Genomic DNA, 27,581 nt, shown 5'->3' on the forward strand with positions numbered 1-27,581 from the left:
TTCTCATTGAAAGTGTAGATTGCTAGCTATTACATGACACTGAACAGTTTTCCTTTCAGTATTATCGCATGGTGACTTAAATGTGATGAGGCATTAGAAAAGATTGAATTATTTTAATTTTACTTTTTTCACTGGTTTCAGAAGCCATTGTGTTTTATTTTGAGGTAAATTATCCTATTTATCTTGTCTGCATAAATACCTTTATGAATAATGCAAGACACTGGGATGCTAAAAGTAAAAATTACAGACCTGTCCTTAAAGGACACGATTAACATCCTGCAAGAGCTTATTCAAAACCAACGGGTGCCTTTATTGTACAATACAAAAATGTGCCATTTTAGAGCTTTTGCAAAGCCATTATAGTGGAGTGTTGCCAGATCCATTAACAATTCTGTACTAATGACAGTTAAACAACTGAGCGGGGTAAAAGCAGGCAATGGAACGGTCTGTACAAGATCTCCTTTTACATGGATGTTGTAAGGAGGCGTGAATGAAAAAAACGTGCAAAAATAGTTCCACAGCGGGTAAGATCAGCAATGTCTTATGTTGAATTACAGCTAGAAATGAAAAATACTACACTAATGCAAAGGTAGTGCAGATACTTAGCTGAAGACTACAGAGGCAAATTAAGGTTATGGAAAATTTTCATTTCCCAAGGAAATATTAAATTGTCCATTTCTCACAAGCACTCTGTTTTAGACTATCTAGCTATTAACGCAGATATATAGAAAGCCCATACAAATTTGTGAGTCGGTGAATGAGTTTTCACTGACTTCTGTGAGCATGGCTTAGCCGTGTGGCGTGACAAGGTGAAGACGTGCATGTAAAGACCCAGGCTCCTCCATCCATGGCAGGATACTGCGAGAAGGCAGAGCCTGGAGCCCTGAGAGCCGTGTGCTCACTCTGCTGCCAGGAGCACCGACGGCGGACAAGACCTAAAGCATGTGAACACAGCCAAGGAATGCCCACCCATTGTTTCCTCTGGCCTGTGTCATTACAGAATTTCTGAACAGGTGGTTCTGTGCTTCTTTGAAGAACGGTCGTAATTTTTGTACTGTTTTCACTCTCTGATCAGAGATATACACTTTCAGCTTAACATAACTTCATGAGGAAAGTATTCATTGTGTATTCTGGTAAGCTTCTGCACGCACAAGACACACACACACAAAAACAGTGCATATATATCTCAAATTCTATAGCAAAACCCCAAACCAGACTCGGATAGAAAGATACTCATCCTGAGGCAAGTGTACAAATACAGCGCTAGGATCTAAAGATGGAAAAGCAAAGATGAAGAACGGCGAATTCATTCTAATTCCCTGAACTGGCCATTATGTATTGCAGCATCTTCCTATGCAGAAAAAATCCTCAAAAAAGTATTCTCAAAAGCCATAGTACATCCAGATGGAAACGATCTATTAAGTGAGCTAAGTAACGTCATGGTATATGACACACTATTTTATAAAGCTTTTATTTGCAGTTCCCTCTTGGTATTACCAAGAATCTTAAATCATTCTGAATTTCTAAAACAAATCCATAGTATTTTCCTATACCTGCACTGATATGTTTATACATGTACTACAAATGATGCACAGGATCACAGGAGAAACTTACAGACCTAATCATAATTATTTTGCCCCTTTTAGTCTTTCTGTACCTCATATTAAATACGGGAATAAGAAACTGCAATGTATCAGAGAAATGGGGAAGCCACTAACGGTTTTCCCTGTTTATACTTCTCTTCATGCATATTGTATTTAATGACATGTTGCCAAAGGAATACTGACTTGCTGCAGAACCAGAGGAGGGGTTGCTTCCCCGATCTCCACCCCGCACCATCAGCCCAGCCTGTCTCCAGCACACACACGCACACACATGCACAGGCAGGAGAAGGCTGAGCTGGGGAGCAAGGAGGAGTGCTGAGTTCAACCTGGAGAGGAAAGGAGCAGAGCACTTCCTGTAAGCTTGGAAATGGCTCTGGGAGAGGAGAGGGTAGTGGTAGGGAGCAGAGCTTGGAAGATTTCTTTTACTAGTTGCTTCTGCATCACGATGTCTTCCATGTCAGGTTTTCCCAAAGCAGCCTGCACGACACCTCCTTTGCCTCTGCCCTTGGCATGGGTAGGGCAGTGCTGGTGTGACTCTGCTGGTTTAAGGAGGTGAAGGAATTAAAGGAAGAACATATACAACTGAAAGCAAGTCCTGTTTTCCCAGCTCTGCTGGTCTGAGAGATTGGTTTGTGTCTCCCTAATCGTCAGTGAACAAAAGCTGTAGACAGGTACAGCACTGCCATAAGAAAGCCATCTGGTCTTGAAATAGTTCTATGTATTTCTGACATAATCTACTGAGACTCATACACTGACACTCTTCTTCTGTTGAGCAAACTGCTGCTTAGTTTTGGTATCCTGGCAGACAAGCTTCTGAAAAGTAATCTACCAGTCAATTAGTATCCTACACCATGAGCCTACATCAAATACACTTTCAAATGGGCTCAAGTTTAGAAATGAACCTTATGAAAACTCTATTGATTTTGTAAATTAAAAATGTAAAATTGAATGGAGAGAGGTCCAGTACAGGGCTGACCCAAGGAAGCAATCTTTAAACAGGAACATTCTCTGATTCAACAGTGGGAAAGAGAAGAAAGCAGGAAGGATTCATTTGCAGTTGACCTGCAATAGCAAAGTCATTCCCTTTCCAAATAGGATTAAACTTGTTCCATCAGCCATGACATGTGAAAAGATCATGGTTATAAATTCCATTTGCTGTAATGAATTGAAAGTGTCTGAGTTTGCAAGCAGCACTCATTGTTGATGGACAGCTAGATTTGTGCAGTGTTTTAACACTAAAATTAGCTTCTGCAAAATAAAAAGTCAGAAAAGGTGGCAGCAGTGACAGATTTTAAAGCATAAAAAAATCAACTTTATTGTTAGATGGAGGCTGAATAAAGCTAGAAATAAATAGTGGTTATAACCCTCCTGTGTAGATAACTTGCTTCATTCTTGAGTGAGGGTGAACGCGAAACTGGAAAAAGGCATTTGCTTAGGTTTCTCAAACACATTTCAACAAGAATAAATATTGTTACTTAAATGAAGAAAAATTGAGCTTTTCTGTGGTATTGCTTGTAAGATGTAAGAAAATGGAATTCTATTGAAGAATACTTAATTCAAATCAATTTCAACGTACATCAACATAACTCCACTGCAGTCCATGAAACCATATTGGTGTATATATTTTGTAAATTGAGATTAAAGCTACACTCTGTGGTTGCTTAATAACCTTAACTCAGTCTCACATCAGGATCATGAGACGTTTGTGCTTGGACACTTGCAGAACCAAAATGGGGTTTCAGAACTTATTTTTTTCCCAGATTTGTGTGTTTGGTGTACACAATTTTATGCATGTTTAAAATGTGCTGATTACCAAGAAAAAAAGTCTTAATGGGTGAAAATAGCTAATAATTTGAGATTCATTTTAATTGATAAGGTACCCATCTGAAAACTGTTGAAAATTTAAAAAAAAAAAAAAGGGAAAAAAAAACTTGAGCTAAATAGAGGAATGAAAATATAATAGCTTCTTAAATTACCGCAAGGTTAACATATAATTAATTTGCTAATTTTAATTACAGCCCTACAAAATGTGCTGAAAAATGCTCAAAGGGGAGAAGCAGCCAGGTGCTAGCCGTGATTAACCAGGGTTACTAGCAATTATGAGGTCTCTATTAACCATGTTACAGAAATTTTAAAAACTCCTTTATAAAACCAGCACATTTTAAAAACTCCATTATAAAACCAGCAGGGTTTTCATCTTGCTGTATCTTTCCATTGCTACAGACTTGCTGACATTTGCCTCTCTCTTTTGCCGCTAAATGTTTTATTGCAGCTGAAACATGGACTGCTTTTTCTGTTTGTCACACTCTGTTATACATGCACTCGGTGTTTATTTTGATCATATAAACAAAAGAAAATAACTATTGTTTGCAAAGTGCTCTGAGCACCTTAGGTGCCAGATAGCTGCAAATACCACAGCTGAACACTAGAAACACAAATCCTGAAGAAAATGCTCTTTCTTTCTAAGGTGTCCTGGGACACACAGTTTGTAAAGACAGGAATGTTTCTGAAACTGCCTTTTCAGTGGAGAACCTGCTCTGCAACGCTTTGTATGCACAGAGAAATATAACTTCTGAGTTAAAAGCAAAGAAAGAACAAAAAAAAAAAAATCTGCATGTTTGCTTTGCATTTTAAACAAATCATGGTGCAAATGAACGTGTTGTATGTATCAAATTCCATGATGTATTATTGTTCTTTTTAATTGTGGTCATGTGAGTCATGTTTAAGTGCCTGTTGTTTGGAACCATAATAAACCTTGGTCCTTCTATTAAAGGAAGATATTAAAAAAAAAAAAAACAGACCCAGAAAAAACCCCAAACCCAAACACCACCACCACCACCACCCCCCCACCCCAAAACAAAACAAAACAAAAACCAACAAGAAAAACGAACCTAAAGCATTGGTGTCAAAGGAAATTAATTTCCTGGCTGGCTTGTGTTTTTCTCTGAGGCAGATATTGATGAGTGTGCAGAGGGGATCATTGAGTGTCACAACCATTCACGCTGTGTTAACCTCCCAGGGTGGTACCACTGTGAGTGCAGAAGCGGTTTCCATGACAATGGAAGCTATTCTCTTTCCGGGGAGTCCTGTGTTGGTAAGCAATGATCAGCATAGTGCTTTTTTTTTTCTCCTTCTGCATGGTGTTAGAGTGACTGTTGAGACACTGTCCTGAGCAGTTGCTGTGTTTGAGGCTAAAATGAGAATGCAAGCGAGCGTGTCTCTGTTTGTCAGCATCCCCAGCCACGCAGCGTGGGTGCTAGTTCGAGTCGCATCGCATTTTTGAATGGTTATTAGAGGAGGGAGGCAGCCAGAGATCCGAAGTGTGACTTACTGTGCTTTGCCATTTATCATAATAAGTTGCTGTAAAACCTGAAGTGGAAGTAGGCTTTCTGGGGAGCATAATAGGCCACAAAAGGGGAAGAGTTGGGTTTCAATTTTCAAATTTCAGCAGAGCGGTGTGAGAACACATTTGGGGTATGTCTGTGTTGCTTTGATTTGTTTGTTTTGCATTGTTTGGCATCTTCATCATTTTATTTTTAGAATTATGCAAATAGCATCAAGCTCTTTATGCACCATATTTGCAGAATAAGGCCCTAAACTGGAATGTTGAGAAATTTTTAAAGGGTACAGAGGAATTTGTCAGTTTTTTCTATGGGAGGAAAAAGGGTGAAGCTCCATGAGGAGTTAGTGCTGATTCTTGCAATCCAGGTGCCCTTGGCTGGCCATGAGACCTTGTGTGCCACTACAGCAAGTAAGTGATAATAAAAGGATAGTGAAAGTGCCTTACAATTTTTCCCACCTTCGTACTTACTCTCAGAAGCCTTATACATAATTTCTGTATGATATTTTATCAGATTAGTTTAAAACTGTTTAGAAAGGATCCCATTTTAACTTCTCTAGAGATACGGATCAACTTCTCATAGTTCTATGTCCTTTCTTTGGAATTTCAGTTGCTTCATCTTTACTCAGTTCTGTGAATTGTCTATGAAAGCTTTTCTGCTGCTTCTGTGAAAGACTTTTTTTTAATCACTGTAGATTTCCCTTATCATGTCCATAAGTGCAAAGGGCTCTTTCTAAGAGTCGAAGTGTACAATTAAAAGATAAAATAAACATTTGTAATAAAAATACATAAAATTACTTGTAACAAACATTCCCATCTTTTACAGATTTTTACTATTAGAAACCCTTGGGACAAGATAGCATTGTGATTTAAAAATACAGAGGAACAATAATCATTTTCAAAACCAATATTTTGTGGATTGTCCAGGTATATTAGCTTTTTACTAAGCTGGCCAGGAGCTCAATAAAAATCACAGCAGTGAACTTCATTGGGATGTATGTGTAAAAAAAATGGCAAACTTTACAGTGTTTTGTGACTTAATAGATAAATACCACGTGAAAGTCATACGTTTCTAAACAGATTCTCAAATGTTAAGGGTTCTCCTCTGGTTTATTTAATTACTGTAAAAGGAGTTGTGGATAGGGCAATGTTGAAAATACTTACTTTATGAGAAGTCAAAGCAACATAACCTTCAAAAAGCTCTGAGGCAACTGGGGCTGAAGAGGCGTTGGCATCATTGCTGATGCCTGCCTCTACTGCTTCCATGGGGAACCCCATCCCGTGTCAGCCTGGATTGGGACAAAGGAGATGTAAGTCTCAGGGTGACCTCAGGAGAAGACAGCCGCACAGACATGGCTGTGGTTTTGCATGGCCCATAGCTGGGCTTAGTTGCCAAAAAGGTCGAAATTGCTTGCATTGCATCGCTGTTGAAGGGAAGGGCACTTGGCTACCTCCCAGCGAAAAAGAGCCCAAAACGTTCTGTATTCTGCGGAGATTGAAGGGATGAGTTTTTGTGAAAACAAACTGCCCTCCTGTTGACCTGCGCAGCATGCTGGAAGTTCGTAAGGTGAGGTGCTCATCTTGCCATATGCAAGTTGTAAACAGAATGTGAAATTAGCGGGCTTATTTTAACTAAATAGCTTTTGTAAACCATCTGCTGCAGGGTACCAGCGAGGAAGAGAATAAACCAGTTTATTTTATTTCATTGTACTGGTTAACCAATTAAAAAATAATTAAAAGATTCTGCTAACCCATATTGACAAAGAAATTTCAAATGATGATGTTTATTTTAAAGTGCAACTAAGAATTGGTTAAAACGACAGATAGATAACATGACACATTCAAGCTAAAACCCGGTTTCTTGAACACTGACTTTCATTGTGTTACAGAGCTTGTTTGCGTGGTGGAGTATTTAGAGTCAGGGCCAGAGTCATTCACTCTATTTCAGATAAAAGAGGGTTCATCTGCTTAGCAACAGCATTTTGTCCTGGCATATTTTACAGACTCTATACTGAAATCCTAGAGTGTACCTGAGGTGGATTTGGGCCATTGCTCTTCAGTATGCTTTGAAATGTTTCTTCTTCATCCCTGAAGGACAAAACTTGGAGAAAATAAATAGGCTAAGAACATAAGTAAAAAGAGATTAAACCCTTCTCCTCAAAATAATAATATAACGTATGAAAATCGTAAGGCAGTGGGAGGGAGCACTCAGCTCTGACAGATGGCCTGAAGCCCAAGCAGCCGGTTGCTTTAGCTGGATGTGTGTTTGTGTATCTCTTGCTTAACTCCCTTTCCCCCCCTTTAGATGTAGGTGGTCTCGGGGCCGAGTCATTGCTTGCAGCGTCTCTGCAGTGCTTGCAGAAGCATTAAAAGAAACGTCATCTATTTGGGAAGTGTTGTGATACGTTAATGTTCTAAAAGCTTGATTCTCATTGACTAGGAGAAAACAGTGGAGTTTGTCACCTGGCAAGGGACAAATGTGTAAATCAACAGATGTGGCGGGGGGGTCATAATATTGCACCAGAGTTTGGGTAGTAAGGATGTATGACTTAGCCAGGCCACTTCAAGCTTGGGAAAATTCTTGTATTGCTCAAAATACCAACTGAAGGCACAGAAAAGGGAATATATTTCCATGGCCATGCTTTTAAAAAAGATGTTAGCTTCATAAGGTGATGGTGAGTGGGCTCAAATTAAACGAATGTAATTTAATTTCCAGCAGTAGCATTTTTATGAGGCACTGGCCTTCCACAATATGTTGTAAAGAATACTGCTTGCAGACAAAAGACAATTGCTATACTAAGCTGCTACCAAAGTTTGCTTGGCAATTAACATGTAGGCTGTAGTTGCTGGGTTGTTGGGATTTTTTCTTTTTTAGTAGGAGCTTTGCTGTGCTTTAAGGAAAATGAACAAAAATACTTTACAGAGAGCTATGACTTGTCATATGATACAAACCCCGCTATTAACTACTGTCTACTGATACCATATTGAAGCAACTGGCATACATTGTTTTTCTCGGCACTGTGCACCTTTTGCCAAATACTGCTGCCTTGTAAGGTAATCATTGAATAGACCTCACCATTGAATTTTCAGTGATAACCTTTAGGATTATCAGAACCAAAAGAAGGGGAAAACTGTCAAAGAAATGCTGCATTCTGGGAAGTTAATAATGTCCCACGAAGCTCACTGCTATCTACAGCAAAAAAATAAAAGCAAATTAAATTATACTTTTTAACCTCCATCTCTATTTAAGTGACGTGTTTCTAGTCTGTAGAGAGCTGTTCAGATCCTGGAGTACAGAATTCCTGATACCATTTTTTCATGATGTTTCGTGTTTCTGAGTCTCTATGTTGTACTTGCAAGTACAGAAGGAAAAACAACCAAGGCAGCAGTCCCTGTCAGTTGTTGGTTATTTTTTTCTTTTCTTTAAGTATCTGTGCAAATTTTGTAGGGGAGTTTAGCGCAGATTCTCCTGCCTCCAAAAAACCTCAGGATTCACCATGTGTTTCATCCTAAAAGGCTGTGTAGCTAGACCTCACTGCAGGGTTAGAGTAGCTGTTGTGGGGAAAAGAAAGCTGGAAAAGGTAGGACCCAGCAAGTTGTGAGAGAAAACTCCATGTGTGTTAGTCTCCCACAAAAGTTGAGTGCAGCAGTGCTTGAGGGTCAAGTCTGAATGGGTTTTAAATCAGTTCCTGAAACTTTCATAGACTCCATAATATGCTGCATGTTGTCTGTTACCTAGATTAGAAAGTAAGAGAAAAGGAGGATGGTTCTTTGGTTATTTTGCCCCCTTTCTGTGTTAAACAGCTAGACCCATCCTTTGAAAATCATCCTATATGCCTGGGAATTGCTTTTCTATCTATTGTTAGAGAATGGCACATAGACAGGTTTGTGTATGGTACAGAGCAACCAGGGCCAACTCTGGAACCCGCTGTTTTATGACTTTCTTCTGCTCATAGAATTTCTTAAAGCCCATAATATCACAGTCTGTGCCTGTGGATTCTATCTTGCAAAGTAAAAATTATCTTGCTTACTTTCCATTTAGTAAATTTTGATTCTTGTATTCTGAGAGAAAGTTGCATTACACGTCTTCAAGGTAATTGTGTTTGGTCATTTCTGTCTTTCTAGACAGCATTGGTAAATCCTGTATTCAGAATGTAATTTACTATGCACTATTCTTTAATGGACCATTCTGTCTCTGTAGAATAAAAGTACTATCGTAAAATATTTTCTGACTAAAAATGAATCTGTTTAGTGATATTTTGTTTTTTCAAAGATGAGTCCAAATCACTGCGTCTAATTTAGAAAGAAGGCAAATACATTAAGTGTCAAGTTGCCTGTGAAAAATGATATGTCAAAACAGTGGTTAGTTAACTTGTACATACATTGGTTTGGGAGCCCAGCATACATTTTTCACGTTAACATTATACTGTAATGGTTTAATGTACCATAACAGTTAAAATTAGCACATTAGTAGGATTCTTTCTTCTGCAACAGCTTATCATGATATTACAGAGCACCACGGTGCATGACTTGCTTGCACACATTTATTAAAGTGCTATAGAAAAGTCATACCATTGAAACCCGAATAGCCTTGAAATCTAAGAAAAGAAGTAGCTAGGGATTGGTTTAAAATTTCAGTGAAACCAAGTTAATGAACTTGTGTTGATATGTACAGTCATGCTTGTCTTCTACCCCATTCAAATACAGTGGCCATGGGACCTCTCATATCTGAGGCAAATTACTTCTTGTTACAGCCAAAAAGGATGGAAAAGGAAATGGCATCTCAGGAGATCATTCTGCTCCATTTTGATTCTGATTTCTTGTCTGTCCACGTTACCAAGCTATCTTTATGCACTTTGAGAGTATATTGGGAAATGAGCACATCTTGGGTAGTTTGTTTTCTTTCTTTTCCCAGCCACAAATGTGACTAGTTGCATTGCAGCTAAAATACGTATGATCAGGTACTTGTTGCTGTACATTTGTTTAAAGCAGCACAGATTAGGAGTGTTTGCTAACCTTTATGATAGTCCTGTGCAATGTTGGAGGTGGCGTGTCTCAGCAGCAATCACGTTGCTGTTGGCTGTACGTTGCTGATAGCAAATAGCATCAGGCCAGCTTTACCAGGAAGTCTCTGATTATGGTCCCTTCTACTCTGTCCTTACTTTTCCTTGAAAAGGAACCGTGTGGAGGTGGGGAGCAAAGCTCTGCCACTTTTACTTGGCTTAATTAGTAGTCTGACAGAGATTACCTCAATATAACGAATAAGTCTGTAAAGTCCTGTTCCAGGTGTGAAAATGGGTTTGTTTTCACAGGTTGACAGGACACGTGAAAGAACTAATCCCCTCAACAGCCAAGACAGATGTCTTGTTCTTGTGTCATATATAGGGAAAGGCTATGGACTCTCCTTGCTATTTTGTATATGTACTTGTCCACTGTTCTTCAAAGTTGCTTGATCTGTAAATGAACATTTCATCTTTTTCCTACCTAGTGTTGTTATAATGGGAGATAAGATTTGTGTACGGTTTTGCCCATCGCTAAACATTCCAGTTTTGGGCCCGCATCTTCTGAGAGCAGTTGTGGAAAAGCAAGTGAAACCTGATGGGAGTGTGGGAATTTGAGCTGAGCAAGGATTTGTATAATATAAAAATAATCTATATGCAAAATATAGATTTTCATATTTGATAGAAGATTGTTTTGGACATGTTCAGAATTTTAAACTAGGCTAACTTTTCAACACTAGATTAGACACATTAATTCCAGTTGTTAAGAGAAATTTCACATTATGTATGAGTATTTTCTTCCATGTTTTGCATAGCTATTTACATACTGATCTCATGTCAACATTAGCAAGTTCATTTGATCTCCATTAAACTCAAAATACTTTCTTGAGCTAACAATATGGGAGCAATATTGGTCTGGGTTTTTTTGTTCCCCACCCCCCCAATCTGATTTGAGGCTGAAAGAGTGAAAGGGACAAAAACATGTTATGCTTATAACTTCTTTTTCCTCAAGTTACTGGGAACATTGGCTGTTTCTTCTGACTTTTAGAAATGCAGTCAGTGACAAGAAAAAACTGCCAAAGGGATGTTCTCAGAAAATTAGTTCTATTAAAAGTTCAGCTGGAAATGAGTGCTGTGTCCAAGCCTTTTGTATTTGATTAATGAGTAAAAATTTTAAATAATCAATGCCATAAAATAATAAGAAACCATCATTTGAATAAAGAAAAAAAAAAAAGAGCAAACTGAGTAGCAATTAGGAATTTATGTTCACGTTATATTACTCAGCTTCACTTGATTGGCTTCTTTGTCAAGAATGTCCCATTTACTAGTTTGGGCCACTCTTAATAGGGGCATCCTTTTTGTGTGTGCTGAACAGGGAAGAGCAGTAGCAGTATGTAAATAGAGCGTTCTTCCGTTTTGGATGTGTGTAACAGATTGAGTTGGCTTTGTGCAGTGTGAACGGGTCCGTACTACTGAGAATATGAATAATGTTAGTTTCTATAATTGCTAACATCTGGCTTTCCATAAATCTGTTAAATTACATGGAAACAGAATTAGATTTCTGTGTCATAAGTAAAGCAATTACATGGAACTCTGTAGGCAGTATGGCTTTATATTCATCTGTGAAATCCTTTTAGTTTTGAACTGTGAAAGCTACCCTTCTAATCTGCACTGTGATCCTGCTACGTCCTGTGTGTATGCTACTCAAGGAGCCCTTAATATGGTGGGGAAGAGAGTATTGACGATGCTTGGTGAAATCACCAAAGACAAAGCGAATGCTTCATTTATACCTTTGTCTTCAACATAAAATACAAGTCAAAGTCTATTGAAAGGGAAATGGGATATTTTAAAGAATGTTTTAAGTCTTATAGTAGTATACTTCGTTTCATACCAGTTCATTCATAGCCCTTTGTGTCATTCTTCGTGGTTTTTACCTCCTGTGATACTCTGGCACTTGTTAAACAATGAGCTACAAGTTTTAATTTCTCTTAGTATAGTGCCTTTACACCACTGATAGTGGGCCTTTCAAGTACTCAGTTAGTGCTAAGCTATGCATTAGAGCAATCATTCTTTTTGGGCAATTAAGACTGTCAGGGCAGCAAATGACACCATTTTTAGAAAAGTCTGAGCAATGAGCAGTTGAATCATGCTGTCAGGCTGCTGGGAACATCTCTGACAATGGACTGTCCCACAGGTTAGCCCAGGAGCGAAGCCCTTCTGTAGTGCAATTGCCTCCAGCTTCTCTTTGGGTCTACAGGGAGAGAGAAGAACTGCCGTTTTCTGGCAGCCCAGGCCCCTGACTCGGTTGTGCAGGTTGATTTTACATTTGGTCAAACCCAAATTGCATAGGAGGGTCCATATTAACGTAAGGAAAAACTTTTTCCCTGTGGGGGTGACAGAGCAGTGGAACAGGTTGTGGAGTCTCCTTCTCTGGAGACATTCAAAACCTGCCTGGACACCTTCCTGTGTGACCTGCTTTAAGTGGTCCCTTCCAACCCCTAATGTTCTGTGATTCTGTTTCCACTTGTTTCTGGACTATTTATAAACTGAAATCAAGAATTTTACTAACCAGGTCAGAGGGAATTTAGTGATTTGATTTTTATAGATTCCTTCAGCAGATTGAGAGAATCGTTAACATCTTTTTAAGATCTGGCTTTCTGAGGAGATGACTCTTGAACCCATGACACTTGTCCAAAAAATGAGGCAACTGGCCATGGCATCCCACCTAAATTAAACTTTAGGTAATTGAGGGAGGTTTTGGTAAATTCTATTGAATTTTTAAATATGTTGTTTTAGAGAGGAATTAAAAGTACTCTTGGGAACTATTAAACAGTTATAAATTTCATGCTAGCAATAAAGTAATTTTAAATGTAAATGTAAGTGTTGTTCCTTGTAATTTCTGAATTCATACAATAGCATTCTGGAATTTTCATGACAGAAACCATCACATACTTCTAAAGGATTTTCTTGTCCAACCTTCCTCCCACTGTTGCTTACGGTTTTCATTGTTCATGTTGGAACAAAAGAGACTCGCCAGTTTACTGTTATTTTATCTGGACAGTCTGTCAATATATTGTTTAAGAACAGTCCAAAGTTCTTTTCTGAAAGAAATACCTGTTTTTAACAACATGATTAAAAATCTCATGGCTTTTGCTGCAAGAAAAAGAATGCTGCATTAATTCCCTAGATAAATTCATTTTGCGTAATTATATTTTACCCTCCAAAAGCAATTTTAATGAGATACTGTAATTCACTTTTCTCTAGTGTATAATGATTTACTTTTGTTACTTATTTCTTTGTGTCATTGCTAAATCATACTTTTCCTGCATAGCTTTGTTCTAAGACTTTTTTCCCTGTATAAGGTGCCTCTGATTTCTTTATTTTCTTTTCTTTTTTTCTTTTTCTTTTTCTTTTTTTTTAATTCACTTACACCTTCCAGCAATGGGAAAATTGATTTCTTTTAGTATGGGAATTGTTGATCATGCTAGGAACTTATGAATAATAGTTCACTTCTCTTTTGGTATAAAATCCAGAACCAGAGGGTGGTGTAATTAACAGAAAGTCACTCTGATTGTTCACTAGTTCCCAGTCACTGGGAAGTCACTATATGCCCTTGTCTGAAGGTTCAAGTTCATCACCGACACAGTTCCACTAGGTATGTCACTCTCAGCATTTACAATTAAGCCCGCTGGAGGTAGTTTCAGAATTCTTGGTGGAATCAAAACAAACACTGAAGAATAACATAAAAAATTCAGTGTTTAATGTCTAGCAAGTAAATATAGAAGATACCAGAAAGGAGGCCTCCTCTTCCACCCAGCAAGGCAGATGAATAATAATTACTTAATAGAGACATTAAATTTGCCCTGTGAAAAAACATGTCCAAAGTGTTATAAACCTGCTGTTTTGCAGATATCGATGAGTGTGCCTTAAAGACCCACACCTGTTGGAACGATTCAGCCTGCGTGAACCTGGCAGGAGGCTTTGATTGCCTTTGTCCATCCGGACCATCTTGCACTGGAGACTGTCCCCATGAAGGTGGCTTCAAGCGGAACGGGCAGGTGTGGACCCTGAGGGAGGACAGATGCTCCGTTTGTTCCTGCAAGGTGAGATCCAGCTGGTCTGGGTTTCAGGAGTCCTTTAATTCTCTGGGCTCATGTCAGAAACCCAATTTTGCACTGCCGCTGGTGTTGGCTAAAATACTAGCCTAAGGCCAAGGTGCTGAGCCAAAAGGTAAGCTCTGCTGTGGGTGCTGAAGCTGTGATGGGGAAATTCTTTTGGGAAGTCGTCTTTGTTTTTATTTTGCCCAACCACAGACACAGGTCGATAATGGCTAACCCTGCTGAGCTTCTGCCCTGTCACCCTGTGGGCCAGAGCCACTGGGAGATGCCTTGAGGAGAGTCTTGCATTACCCTTGAGCACAATGTGCAGGCCATTAGCACGCTTCCTGGAAATGTTGAAAACTGCTTTCAATTTGTCTTTCTCATGAATATGCGTCTCTTAGGACAAGTCCTGTGGTCAGCCATCTTGCTGGTGGTGGTGTTTCCCTTTACTTGGAATACATGGGTGAGAAGGAAGGCGTGAGCATGAGTCAGAGGTTAGAGGACTTAGCAGCAGGCGCTTAATTTCCTCCAGTGAAGAATAGTGAAGGCCACCTTTCTCCTCCTCATCCCAGCCTGGCTGTGTTGGCAGCTCTCCCATTTGAGCAGTGCAGCCTTCCCTGCACCTTTGGAGAAACCAGGTGTAGGTATAAGTAGATCTACCTTAGAGTTAACACTTAGATCAGGTTTTTTGGTTCTTGTTTTGGGTTTTTTGTTTTTTGGGTTTTTTTGTTGTTTTTTTTTTTTCCCCCTGGAAATTATCATTTCTTTTCTGAGTATGGTAACCAAGTTAAAAGAACATTAGACTCTGCTTTCTTCATTTTCACTAGTTAAAAGAGAAATGCTGACATTGAAATTAGAATTTTAGAAACACACTGATCTGATAATTGGTTAGTCTTTTATGGCCACTTCAACCTGATGCATTCATAGCACTGGTAAGGCTGTCCTTAGACACAGCAGAGCACTATGGGCCCTTGCATAAGTGTAAGTAAAATGAGATTTTGGCCACTGTGAAAAGCTGAACACACAGCATGAGAACTGGCCTGTCAACCCCCATGTCTCAATGCTTATAAGCCAGAGAAGCATTAGAGGGTTTGAGGGGGACAGGGGGGGAAGAGTTGCTTTGGAGTTGCAAGAAGCTGAAAGCCTCATCATTTCTGTATTGCAACAGTGCAGCAGCAGGGAAAATTAAGACTTTAGAGTGAGTAGAACCCACAAAGTACACTGCTGTTTTGTGCTCAGAAGGGAATATGTTCTTGTTAGTTGCTATATTTTTTACTTCAAGTACCCTCAAGCTCCCAAAAACTCCTCCCTTCAGAAGCTGAAGTGTACAACTCCACTGAATATATATCAAGCTTTTATTGTAATCTGGGGGAACTGGCTGGCTTATGAAAGGATTTCCAGTCAATAGAATGAACAGTTTAATATATGTGAAGACATCTGGTCTGCCTTTGCAGAATTATAACTATTAGTATTCCCGTTTTAGATTGTTTGTAATTTGTTTTATTTGCCATTTCTCATTGCACTTATTTCTTATGTTGAATGTTCTTATTAGTATTTGAAAATATACAAAATGATTAACTAGTACATAGATATTTTAAACTAAGCCTGGCACTGTTTGTTGCTATGACTCTTCCTTTATGTCTTCCTCACTTTCCAGTGTTTTCCTCTGTGAATTAACATTTGCATTTAATTTCATTCCAGTAGCTGCCTGTTTCAAGACCTAAATTCTTATCTATAGAACAGGGAAAACAGGGAGAGCTCCTCCTCTGTCATATCCCAGGCAGGCTGTAAAGTTTCCACTCAGTGTTTATCAAAATACGTTACTGAAACATATTTTTATAAATTGTGATAGCTTCCAATACAGCAGACTACTTCGCAAACTTGCTGCAGGACTCTCTTTTCATGCAGCTGCACAGAGAGCTGGCCCTGCTTGACCTTATTGCAGCCTGCTCAGTGTTCAGTGAGGAAAAAGGCAGAGCGTAACTAAATCATTCCTTATGCTTCTTGCTCAGACTTTGAAGTGATCCTACTCGTTTTATCTAGGAGACAAATCAGCATTCCAGATTTAAAAGAATGTGTTTTCTTTTCGTTTTGCTTTTCTTATGGTTATTTTAGGAAAGGTTAGGTGGGTATATTTTGTGCATTGGCCGAAACACGTAGATCCCATCTTGAAAATACTTTAATTTAAAATCTGGTACAAAGGAAATTAAATACCGTGCTTAACTCTGAAGTTCATTAAGCAAGGTTGTTTGTGGAGTAGGATACTTTGTGGAGTAGGATGCTATGGAATGTGAGAAATTATGATACTTCAGTTAAATAATGAGGCAAAGTGTCATTATTGAAGCACAGGGAATTATTTCAGTGTTTCATCAGACCCAGCCTCTTCAAACCATCCTCATTCATCTGAATGAACATACAGTTTACAAAAACATGAATTCCCAAAACTATAAATTAATGTAGTACCTTAAGTACATTTGATGTGTCTGCTACAGGCATCTTCCTGAACTCTTGTGGATTTAATACACAATCAAATTTAAGACTGGTAGAAATTTGGAGTGGGGAGCTGTTGCTCTCCCATGAAAAAACTAAGCCTGGCTGTACGGTCTGGCTATATGTGGGCTTTCGAGTCTGTCCCCCAATTAAGACAGCCCTCCATTCCCTGTATGAAAAAAGCGGGGGGATAAGCACAGTGCTGGGAACAGGGGGATGTGCCAAGATGAAGTGTGTTCCTGAGGGTGAGAACAGTTTGGTGGTTTGGTTTCTGCAGGGTCTGATTTCTGTCCAAATTGGCTTTGGGGCTCTGTGGAAACTTGAATCACCCTTTACAACGATTCCCTTGTGTATCAGTGTTTCCTTTGGTAGGAACAATTTTGTGTTCATACCACTGACGGAGCATGTAGAACTGATTCAGTGAGGAAGGTGGGGAGGGAGAGGTACTAATAAGATGCTATATGTTGTTACCCACCAAAAGAAAATAAGTTACTTTCTATATATTTCTGAATTTTCTATATATTTCTCAATGCTACTATAGAGCTGCAAAGATGCAGGTGAGACGATGTAGCTTGAGAGGCTTTGTGTCACTGCAGTATAGGGATAAAAATGTGTTTTGAAAGGCATGGAACTAATGAGGTTGTAGATAAAACATAGATGCTTAAAGAATAAAGAGAGTAGCAGTGGATTATGATTACCGAAAGGTCTCTGGCAAAATCATCAGGCTTTGTCAGTGTTCTGAAATACTGAGAGTAAAGGCAACGCAAAAGGTTAGCTGCTCCCCAGAGGTAACAGCACAGGAGCTCAGAGAAGCACAGAACTACTGGCACTGTCACCAGCTGAAAGGGGAATTTGAAAACTAATCTTGAGAGCTTGGAAACTGAATCGGAACTAAGGAGACAGGTTATTGTTAGCCATTATTAATCAGCACTCCATTGTGGAGAGGAGAGAGACCGCCATTGCGAGGGCGTTGGGTTGCCTCGATGCCTGGCACAACCCCACGTCAGCCTGGCAGGGCTTTTGTGCTGAGCTGCTGCTTGATGTCTGCCCTCAGCAAGGGGTGGAAGAAGGTTGTGCTTTCCCACCTCCAGGAATTATTTAGTCATAACTCTCCGTCAGGGAAGGCTTTCAGCTCTCTTCTTTCACAACTTGCTGAAAGGGGAGCATGACTTCTTTCTTTTTTTCCTTTTTTTTTTTTTTTTTTTTTTTTTGTGGAGAGAATTTATTCCCAGCATTGCTTCTGGACCTGTCTGGACCTCTGGCTAAGGAAACGGGCCGCTGCCAGTCTTCCATACTGTACAATTTACTCAAACTGCTGAGTAAAGAAATAAAGCTTGGTTATTCTTTCTCCCACAGCTAAAGCAGCAAACTAGCCACAGGTACAGAATCCTTAGTTACCTGAATTTGATACGAAACTGAATAAAGGCTGTAGGGCAATCTTGTCCTATTCCCTGTGGTTGGCAAAAGCAGTTCAGATCCATGTTAACCTAGCATGTTTTCTGCATTTCCATAATTCTGTGTTCTCTTCAGCTTTTTTCATTGCTTTTGTTAGGCATAAGAAATCATTTTAATTATTCTTACAACAGAAAGAAACATTCTAATCAATTCAAAACTGTGATGAAATGCAGCAGTGACACTGACTGACATGGGTATTGTGATTCCCTGATGCTGATTTTGTACATATTGCATTGTGGCCAAGACTGGCTTTGCTTAAAAACAAGAGCCAAACACAGATTCCTACATCAAAACAACCACCCATGCTACGTGCTGTGGTTACTGCCTGTGGAAAAGACATCCTGGGCTCCTCTCACTCTTTTTAGTACTAACTTTTTAAAAGGATCAGAGGAAATAAGTGCCCTTGCTTTGATAAGTATCCCTTTATTTGGTGGCAATGAAAAACTTCCTTTCCTTCTTACATCAGATACAGGTTTATAGACTCAAAAGAAGGTTCTGATGAGAATACGGAAAAACTGCAATGAAAGGAGTGGGGTTGTTTTAGGAGTTGTACAGTTGTGGTCCAAAGCAAAATATAACTTCGTTCCTCTCGCAGCTCTGCTTTCAAATAGGTTGCAAGGGACGCTTTGCTTGAATAAGGACTAATCCAATAACTAGCATTGAATGCAAAAAAGTTTGTGTCAAAACTTTTCAGTAATCTCCTCATTGTTAAGTGTGATTTCAGTTCCCAGAGTACATGCAGCATATCAGTATGTTGGCTCACCTACAGTAAAGGGTATCATTTCAAACATGGTAGTCCATCCAATTTTCATAACTAGAATTAGAATCAATTTGTTTCTCTGTGATGCAAAGACAGTATTTCCTTTCCTCTTTACATGCAGAAACAGTTCTTCTGTTTATCTCAAACAGTTCTGTTTAATGGTCTTTAACAAAATGGGTGATCCAATACTGTAAGCAAATATTTAGCAAAATCATATTTTGGAGAGCCTGTGGAATACAAGCCCTCTTTAATACATGAACTGAATTCTAATGGATGATAAGTCCATTTAGCTTTAAGCTGGTGTACTGTAGGTCCAGATGTGGAACAGAACCAGTGGTGAATTCAGAGTGGAGAATGATTAGTGCTACTATGATCTTGCTGTATTGTCTTTTGTGAAGTTAAAGGGACCACCTTCATAACTTCGATTTATTTATTCCTTTAATAAAAGAAAAAATAAATACAATAAAATAAAATTACTTCCTTCACAGTGATACGTTCAGTCAAAATTATATGTGCTAGAGTGGCAACTGCTTGAAGAGTTTGTTGGTGTAACCAATGAGATATGAAATAGCTTCACTATATTTCTTCTGAGATCCTGATTTCTTTTAAATTCAATTAGCTGGAAACAGGAAAACGGTGTTCTCAGGCTCAGACAGTATTGAATCCATGCACTGATAGAAATTGGGGCAATACTGGTATTTGATGTCCGCATGCTGTGAGCTCATCCGGGTTGCTGTCTGGCAGTGTGTGGTTGACATCAGGGCAATGTGTCCTCGCAGGACGGGAGGATTTTCTGCCGGAGGACAGCCTGCGACTGCAAGAACCCCAGCGCTGATCTCTTCTGCTGCCCAGAGTGTGACACCCGTGTCACCAGCCAGTGCCTCGACCAAACTGGACACAGGCTCTACCGCAGTGGGGACAACTGGACCTACAGCTGTCAGCAGTGCCGTTGCCTGGTATGGGTAAAGTGTTTTGGTAGGGAGCAAGGCTAATAAGGATTATGATTTTTAGCAAAGCATACCTGGAGGCAGGCTCTTGGCTCTTTCTTCACCTGCTTTTCAGACTGGGAATGATGATAAAGCGCATCAGAGAACTGAAAGCTACTCCATGAGTTTTCCTCTTACTGATGAATAAGTAGGTCTAATGAACAAAAGTAAGAGCTTGGAAACCTTGACACTATATTAACTTTAGCATTACTCTGCTTTTGAGAACTTTTAGAAGGTCATCTGATCTTTAAATGACTTTTAAAATTTTTTTTCACATACGGTGGATTTGGTTGGAGGCGTTTCAGCGTTTAATTACGTCCGCTGGTGTACCTGTCTTATCAAAATGGACAATGCAATTCTTTTTTTTCGTTCAGCAAATGCTGGGAAAATGTAGTGCCAGTGCCACGTGGTGAATTAGCAAAAATTAACTGAAAAAAGGATAAAGAAAACTGAAATTGCTAGACGTACGTGCAGAATAAAGAACATTTATTTTCTCATTAGGCACTGTAGATTATTTCCCTAAAGCTCTAAGTTTTGCACAGATATACTAATTAGTGCAGCACTGAACTTCATTAAAATTAGCAGTTTTCCATTTATAGCTGTCTGTATAACATAGTCTTTCTATATGATATTAATCAAGAGGTGTCTGAGCATCAGGAAACAAATTACATTCAAAGCTAAGTTACTGTTAAAAGATAATTATCCGTAATATACTGCAGTAAGTATTGTATTTTGTATTCTCCTGAGATTTTTATTTTTTTTTTAATGTTCACAAAAGAACAGCAAGAAACATTTGCAGCCAGCAGCAGGGGCAAATATTAGATGTGACATGTGTTAGAACGGATACCGAGTGTGCGGCTGGCAGTTCCTTGCCTAATTTTACGATTGGGTTAACATACAGAGCTAAAAGACAGCGATGCCCTAAATCTGTGCTACATGCAAGGTTCTGTGCAGTGATGATCAACATCTGAAGTGCTCTCAGAGTAACATAATGCAAATTGTTGGAGCCCTTTGCAGGTTAAGTGTAGACGCACACAGTAATACTCTACGCAAGTGACCTGATGATTCTCTCTTCTCCATGTGTCTGTCTACTAAACTGCTTTTTTGACAAAGCTAAATAATAAAATAAAATGACTCAGTGGAACACAACTGGTATTGCTCTAACAATTCCTTTAGGAGTTGACAGTATAATCAATTTTGGCTGTTGCTAATTAGATCAGTGTTCAATGCTTCTTGAACATACTAACCTACATCTATCTGCAGTGTTAATTTTCTATTTAAACAGTTGCTGTGGTCCCGCAGAGATGTTTATGTGACCAGGCATAGACAGAGTGCATGAGTCTGCAAGGTGATCACCGCAAAAGTTATAGTTTATGGAAAACATTGGAACCCAGTATTTAACGCTGCCTTTAAAAACCCCAAAGAGCTCAAGTTCCCCTGCTACGATGATGACGGTGGTGGTGTTTAGTTAAGAAACAACCAAATGTCAGTCTGCTACATTTAGGAGACTTCAGCTCAGTATTCAAACTTGCGTTTATATGGTCAACCAAACGGAGAGCTGATCCATTAAGTTTATTTCAATTTTTGGCAAAATAAAACTTTTCCATTCAACAGGATGCAATGTTACTTGATAGGTAATAAATGGCAACAAATTCAATGAGCCTTCCTTCAATTTTTACAGGAAGGAGAGGTGGATTGTTGGCCTCTTCTTTGCCCGAATCTAAACTGCGAGTACACAGCCATCTCGGAAGGAGAGTGCTGTCCCCACTGTGTCAGTGACCCTTGTCTGGCTGACAACATCACCTACGACATCAGGAGAACCTGTCTAGATGGCTATGGAATCAAGAGACTCAGCGGCGCTGTATGGACAATGGTGGGATCTCCCTGTACAACCTGCAAATGCAAGGTACGATGGGCAAGGTGGAACGGTAATGGACACGTATGTTGCTGCATAAAAGCAGGGTCACCTTCTGCCCTTGGAAGCTCACATTCAGATCTTGGGGAAGTAAATGAAACCCGAGGGCAGAGGCCTACAGAAAACCCATGCCTTTAGTGTTTTGCAGGGTGGAAACAAAACAGTTCTGTGCTTGTTGAACGTGTTCAGCGCAGATGTGTGATATCCGAGTGCAACTTTCAGACATTCTGTTGAGGAGCCCTTCAGGCATTCTCATTGTGAATCTAGGCTAATACAATAATTGCCTAATGTGTGATGTTCATGAAAATGTGTATTACAGAGCTGGTGAGCAGAGACAAAAACACTAAAAAAAAGTTTCACCAGCAAATACACATGTAGAAGCACATTGAAGCTCAGAGATGAAGGCACTCCCATAACAGAAGTGGGAAGGAATGTCACAGATTCTGTTCCCTGATCTCATCAAGATGTATTTAATCCCTTGGCTCTAATGCAGAAGTGCGGTCTGTCTCCCTTGCACCATGCAGTGATGACCCCACTACGCTGATACCAGAGTTATGAAAATGTTGGTTTGGTTAGATAAAATGTTCAGTTCACTGTGGGAAACTGAGCTGTTGCTCCAGGGCTTTAAATTACTGAAGGTAGCTTTTCTGCCATTCTTCAGAGTTTTTCCTGTTGGTTTGTGTTGGATTTAAAAAAAAAAGAAAAAAAAAAATTGCTCATTTGGGGTTTTGGTGGTTGCTGTAGTTTTTTATTACATAAGATAGTTTTGTAAATGATTGGATATTGCAGAAAGACAGTTAACAGTGAATTAAACTTCCAAAGTTGTATGGTGGTGAGTCCCATGCCCTGCCCTACCCACCCCACGCCCCCCATATCTGCCATGAATCAAGAATCTGAACTATCTGCTAATCTCAGACAAACAGAAAGCTTCCCTGCATGGATCTCATCCAAACTCTCTCCATTAACTTTCTTGCATGGGAGAAAAACGCCATCACCTCTGTTGCCATTGCTGTGCCGTTTGTTATTATGGGGACCACTGAGTCTTTCACATCCAGGTTTCTAGTTCACGTGTAGCTCAGGCCAGTTCAGTGCTATCTGGCAAAGTTGGCCTCCTCAGAAAGGCACCAGAGTTCGGACCGATGAGGACACCCTGGGGTGATGGCTTAGGCAGATTTTTGTACGCGGTAGATGTGTCAGAGATGCATCTGTCTCTGCGTGCCAGGAACCCCTTTGCTCTTTGTGACTTGCTCTGCAGAGGTGATTGACACCTGCTTGTTTGTCTGTGCAGAATGGGAATGTCTGCTGCTCGGTGGATTTAGAGTGTCTCAACAATAACTGACGTAGTCGGACTGGACTGTGCCGAGGGAGGAAATCTGATGAAGTTAACACCTGAAATGAAGTCGTATGCGTTGGCGTTTTACACAACAGACAATTGCCAAAGTCTCCGCATGAGGAAGATGTTTGGGAGTTGCCTTTGGGACCGATCACTATGCTCATCCTTGCTAGCCTTGTCTGGGTGACTTACAGTACAGCGCATATAAGTCAATGGTTGTTAAAAGTTTTCAGTGTTGTAAATTACACACTTCTCCTGTCAAGACATTTGCAAATATGTTTAAATTATTTCATGGGTAAACTAATGCTGTATTTTAGTTTTAATTTGTGTATTGACAACATGATAGAATTCAGCTCTTCTTACTTTGAATCTAGATTTTACAAATAAGACAGCCTGTTGTGATTTGTCCCATGATATCACATACTTAGTTCCAAGGTCCCTGTCAGATGTATTTATGAAAATATGTATGTATGTACAGTCAAATTGCATAGTACTTATATTTCACAGCTGTCCAACACTTTAAAGCATTCGAAGGTATATTTGATTGGACAGAATGGAGGTAATCAAAATAAGTCTGTCTTAAAAGTTTATAAAATTAAATGCCATGAACTTAATGTAATGGCAACAAAAAAGCACTTTCTTTTACAAACATGTGGAGCAGCAGCAAGACTCCTATAATGAGAAGTGGAACTGAAAACGCGTTCCTCTGACAATTCAACCACTTATTCAGGAAAGAATCACCGGTCGTTATCCGTACTGTTTTGCAACAGAAACTGCAAGTGCTGGAAAAGGGTATAATCCCTCTGGATTGTGCAGTGATAGAACAGTCAGAGAGACCTTTAAGATGATGTAATTTAAATTGACTTGGGTTAGAATTTGCTTTCAATTGTAACACCATTGATGAGTTCAGAATTTTTCCTTTTTTTGTATTTACAGTAATAATGATGTCTGCCATTCTCAGTTACTGCTACCATAATGACAAAGTGCAGAAGCACCTGTACCAGAGGCATGTGGGACAGGAGACCTTAACACTTGGTAACTTGCATTACCGATTAACAGCTCAGAAACAGATTTATTCTTTTAATATTTTATGACATTCAAAAATATTTAGTTTTAAATTTGCCATGCAGTGTTGTTTAGTACCTAAGTTTAGACAGAAATACAAATTAAAACTCTTAGCCCTATATTGAGGTTAGAGTTCAGATTCTTTTCAGCTAATGTCTATTTTTTTCATGAGGCTAGAAAGTTTGTGGCGCTAGAACAAGCATATATTTCTACAATGATGGCATCTACAGCTTAAATGTCACGTTTTTAACGTGCTGTTGTGTTTTGTTCTGCTCATTTGTGTAGTGTTTTTTGCTTTTTGTTTATTTAATTAAACACACTGAGTATATGGAAAAGAATGCAGAAATAAGTATAGTGGCTACAGTTTGGAAAGTCTACATTTGTGAGTTTTTCGTAGTTTCATGCAGAAAATGTGAAACTGATTAATAAGAATGAAGTGTGACTATACAGTGAAAAAACTAGTCGTCTTTTAAATGAAGTACTATTATGTTTCTTACAAGGGGACAGCGGCAAAACAATATGAAAATTACTTGCAATCATTCAGACAACTTTATTCCCATTTTTTAAACAGGATTTGTTTTATCTAACAGGTTTGTGTGGTAAAGTTAAATTTATTTTCTTAAAATGCCCCATCATTTTCAGCCACTAATATATTGACTATATTTGCATTGCCCTGATGATTGTATAATAAGGGAAACAGTTGTGTTTTATATGATACTCAAAGGATGTTTGTAAATCATAATGTCAGCTCATTTTGTATATCACCTTGTAAAACCCAATGGTAATTCAGTTGGATGAGATATCCAGTGGGCTGAGATATAAAGGGGAATGACTTAAAACTTGTGGGCATCTAAATAAACTCCTATGTACAGATTGCTTTTTCTTAGTTTTATTAGCAGAGTTTTAAAACACCAATCACTGTCCTTTCCAGACTTCAACTCATGATGTTGCTAAAAGGAGAAAGAGTGTTTGCCTCGAGATGTAGCGTCAGAGTTGTAAGGAATGCTTCATTTATACTTACTTGGACAAAATCATATATTCCAGTCTGTCCTACACACCAATTTCTGAAGCTCTGTGGATGGGACTAACAACAGTGCAGGGTCTGAAAATCATTCTTTTCCCATTTCCCTTGAAGCAGTGAAGCCCTTTCCCAGGATGCTGTCGGGAAGCTCCAGACCTTGTTAGGATCATATTCAGCAGGAGCACAGAAGTTCACGTTTTTCCACCACCCAGACCAATTTTCTTCCAGAACTCAAATGCAGATTAATTCAGTAAAATCCTTTCAGAGCATTTTATACAGCATTATGTGCCATTATCTCCAGAGTAATACAGCTTGGATTGTTTACACAAAGTCAAAATATTGACACAGACCTGTTTGTTTATGTTGCATTTTAAGCAGTTACCCTGACTGTGATGAGCTTTTCCTTATGAAGCAGTTTGATCACTAGTCACATCACATTTACCTTCAGAGTACTCAGAAGCCACAGCCCCAGCTCAACGAGCACATTGAGGAGGAAAATTCAATTCACTGTGTTCCTCTGTGACCAAGGTAAGAACTTTCAAAACCTCTTTCTTGATGAAATTCCCTATTTCCTATATTTCACTATAGTGAAAATGCTGAGAAAAAAGAAGTTTATTATAGTAATTTCTGGAAAGTGTCCTCTTTGCTTGTGCTACGGACCTTCTCTCCGCTCAGAAGATAAGAACAGTAGTATTAATGTGAGGAGGACTACCACCGTAACCTCTGTGAAGGGAAACTTGCTGCTAGTTAAGGGACTTGGCCAAAACTCTCACTATAGGCAGTTGGAATTTTGTAGCTGTTTCTATTTATTTATCCTGTAAAGGAGTATTTTCTCTGCATGTACACTTCTGATGACAAAAAATAAATGAGTGAGAAACAGAAAATTAAAATTCCGGCTCCGGTTAAATGTCTTTGCCACCTCTTTTTGGCAAAAAGCTCAACCTAGTCACTAAACCAGAACGTTGTATTGTTTCTTGTGAGGGAAATAACTTCTCAGTTCCGCTCCCTGTGTATTTGCAAATTCACCTACTGAGACAGAGCAAGTGCAAGTGTTCCTAGCATGATTTCTAGAGCCATGGACCACACTGAGCCATGCTAGTCACTAATTAATTTAATAAAGACCAAAAAAAATCCAAACTACTCCCCACAAATGCTGAATAATGTCTGCTAATTCACAGGAATGTGTTGGAGATTTATTAGTGTCTCTGTGTTGCCTCAGAGACCTAAATAACAACTGTCTTCCAGTAATATATTTTATCCCAAGAGCTGTCAGTGAGTTTTCAGGTATAACTGTGTACAGCATTTAATTAATATCATCTTTTCAATCAGATTGCAATGACAAATAAAATATCATCTGTTTTTTTCTGTGGCAGACAATAATGTTTTACAAAACAAAAGATAAACTGTCAGGAGTGATTACACAAATGGTGGAGTAGGTTGTAATAGAATTAAATCATAACTCCTACGAGCAATATGGAAATGTCTCACATCTAATGGTACTTACATAATCATCATTAATGAGGGGATTTTAAATGGGTCCCATGATACAGTTTGATGTAAAATTTTAAGTGAGTGTTGTGATAAGACATAATTGTTTGAGGAACATATTCTGCCATCAGAAATATGTACCTGCCAACAAGCTACTGTTTCTCTTAAGGCAGATCTTTGGTGCTCATTGAAATTTAAACTACTCTAAGGAAGACTCATGGTGGTATAAATTTAAAAAAACCCAAACCAACCAAAATTCCAGCCTGAGGTGTCTGAATGCTTTGTATTCACTTCTTTCTGGCTGGTAGAAATCAGCAATTATCCTGTTCAGCTGGTCATCAGCCTCAGAGAGGTGTTAGTGAAGTGCTGGTATTTCTTGTAATCTGCAAATATTACTTGCAGGTACTAAGAAGTTTATTTCATCCTGCTAGCTGACAGTGAACAGTCCTGCATACACAGATTGACATATACCCGAGAAGGTTGTATATCAATAAGCTGATAAAAAGGGTCAAATTCAGTGGGGTTTTTTTTAATGAAACCATCACCAGGAGAATCACAACACATGGGTACTTGCTGTCAAAAATCAAGGCCAGTCAAAAAACCCCCATGGGCCAGTCAAAACAAAAGCCCCCCAAACCATCTATGTGTGTCGTTTCAATTCTTTACTGCTACTTCAGCTGCGCAGTGTGAGGGACGCACTGAATTCCGATGGGTGGATTTCTGGCTGGGAGCCAGATCTTGACTTCAGCAGTGCTTCACACTTGAATTATTTTTCTTCCTAAATTTGTACATGAGATTGTTTTATTTAAGTGGTTTGATTGGAGTTGAGCAGTGTTTGGAAGCAAGCCTTTATCATGTTCTCTTCGAGATCGAAGTAGCTACAGCTGGATCTGGAACAGCTCAGGCTTTTTTCTCGTATGTGCCCCTACCCCGATGGGGAGAAACCACCTTGGGAAAAGGCACGGAGTTACCTAGCCAGCTCGCTTGTGTTTGGGTGGTGCTGTGGTTACAGCCAGGGGTTTTA

At 39.2% G+C, this 27,581-nt stretch overlaps 1 protein-coding gene across 1 annotated transcript in view; it reads left to right on the plus strand.

The window, feature by feature from the left end:
* Positions 1–22,989, plus strand: part of NELL1 (neural EGFL like 1) — a 291,435-nt gene extending 268,446 nt beyond the window's left edge. The window contains exons 16-20 of the mRNA XM_086472058.1: positions 4,558–4,698; positions 13,854–14,047; positions 19,529–19,705; positions 21,417–21,641; positions 22,939–22,989. Coding sequence (XP_086328184.1) covers positions 4,558–4,698; positions 13,854–14,047; positions 19,529–19,705; positions 21,417–21,641; positions 22,939–22,989 — 788 coding nt within the window. The remainder of the gene's footprint in view (positions 1–4,557; positions 4,699–13,853; positions 14,048–19,528; positions 19,706–21,416; positions 21,642–22,938) is intronic.
* The last annotated feature ends 4,592 nt before the right edge of the window (positions 22,990–27,581 follow it).

Source organism: Leptosomus discolor, chromosome 12 (genome assembly GCF_034619465.1).
Source record: "Leptosomus discolor isolate bLepDis1 chromosome 12, bLepDis1.hap2, whole genome shotgun sequence".
Taxonomy (NCBI): Eukaryota; Metazoa; Chordata; class Aves; order Leptosomiformes; family Leptosomidae; genus Leptosomus; species Leptosomus discolor.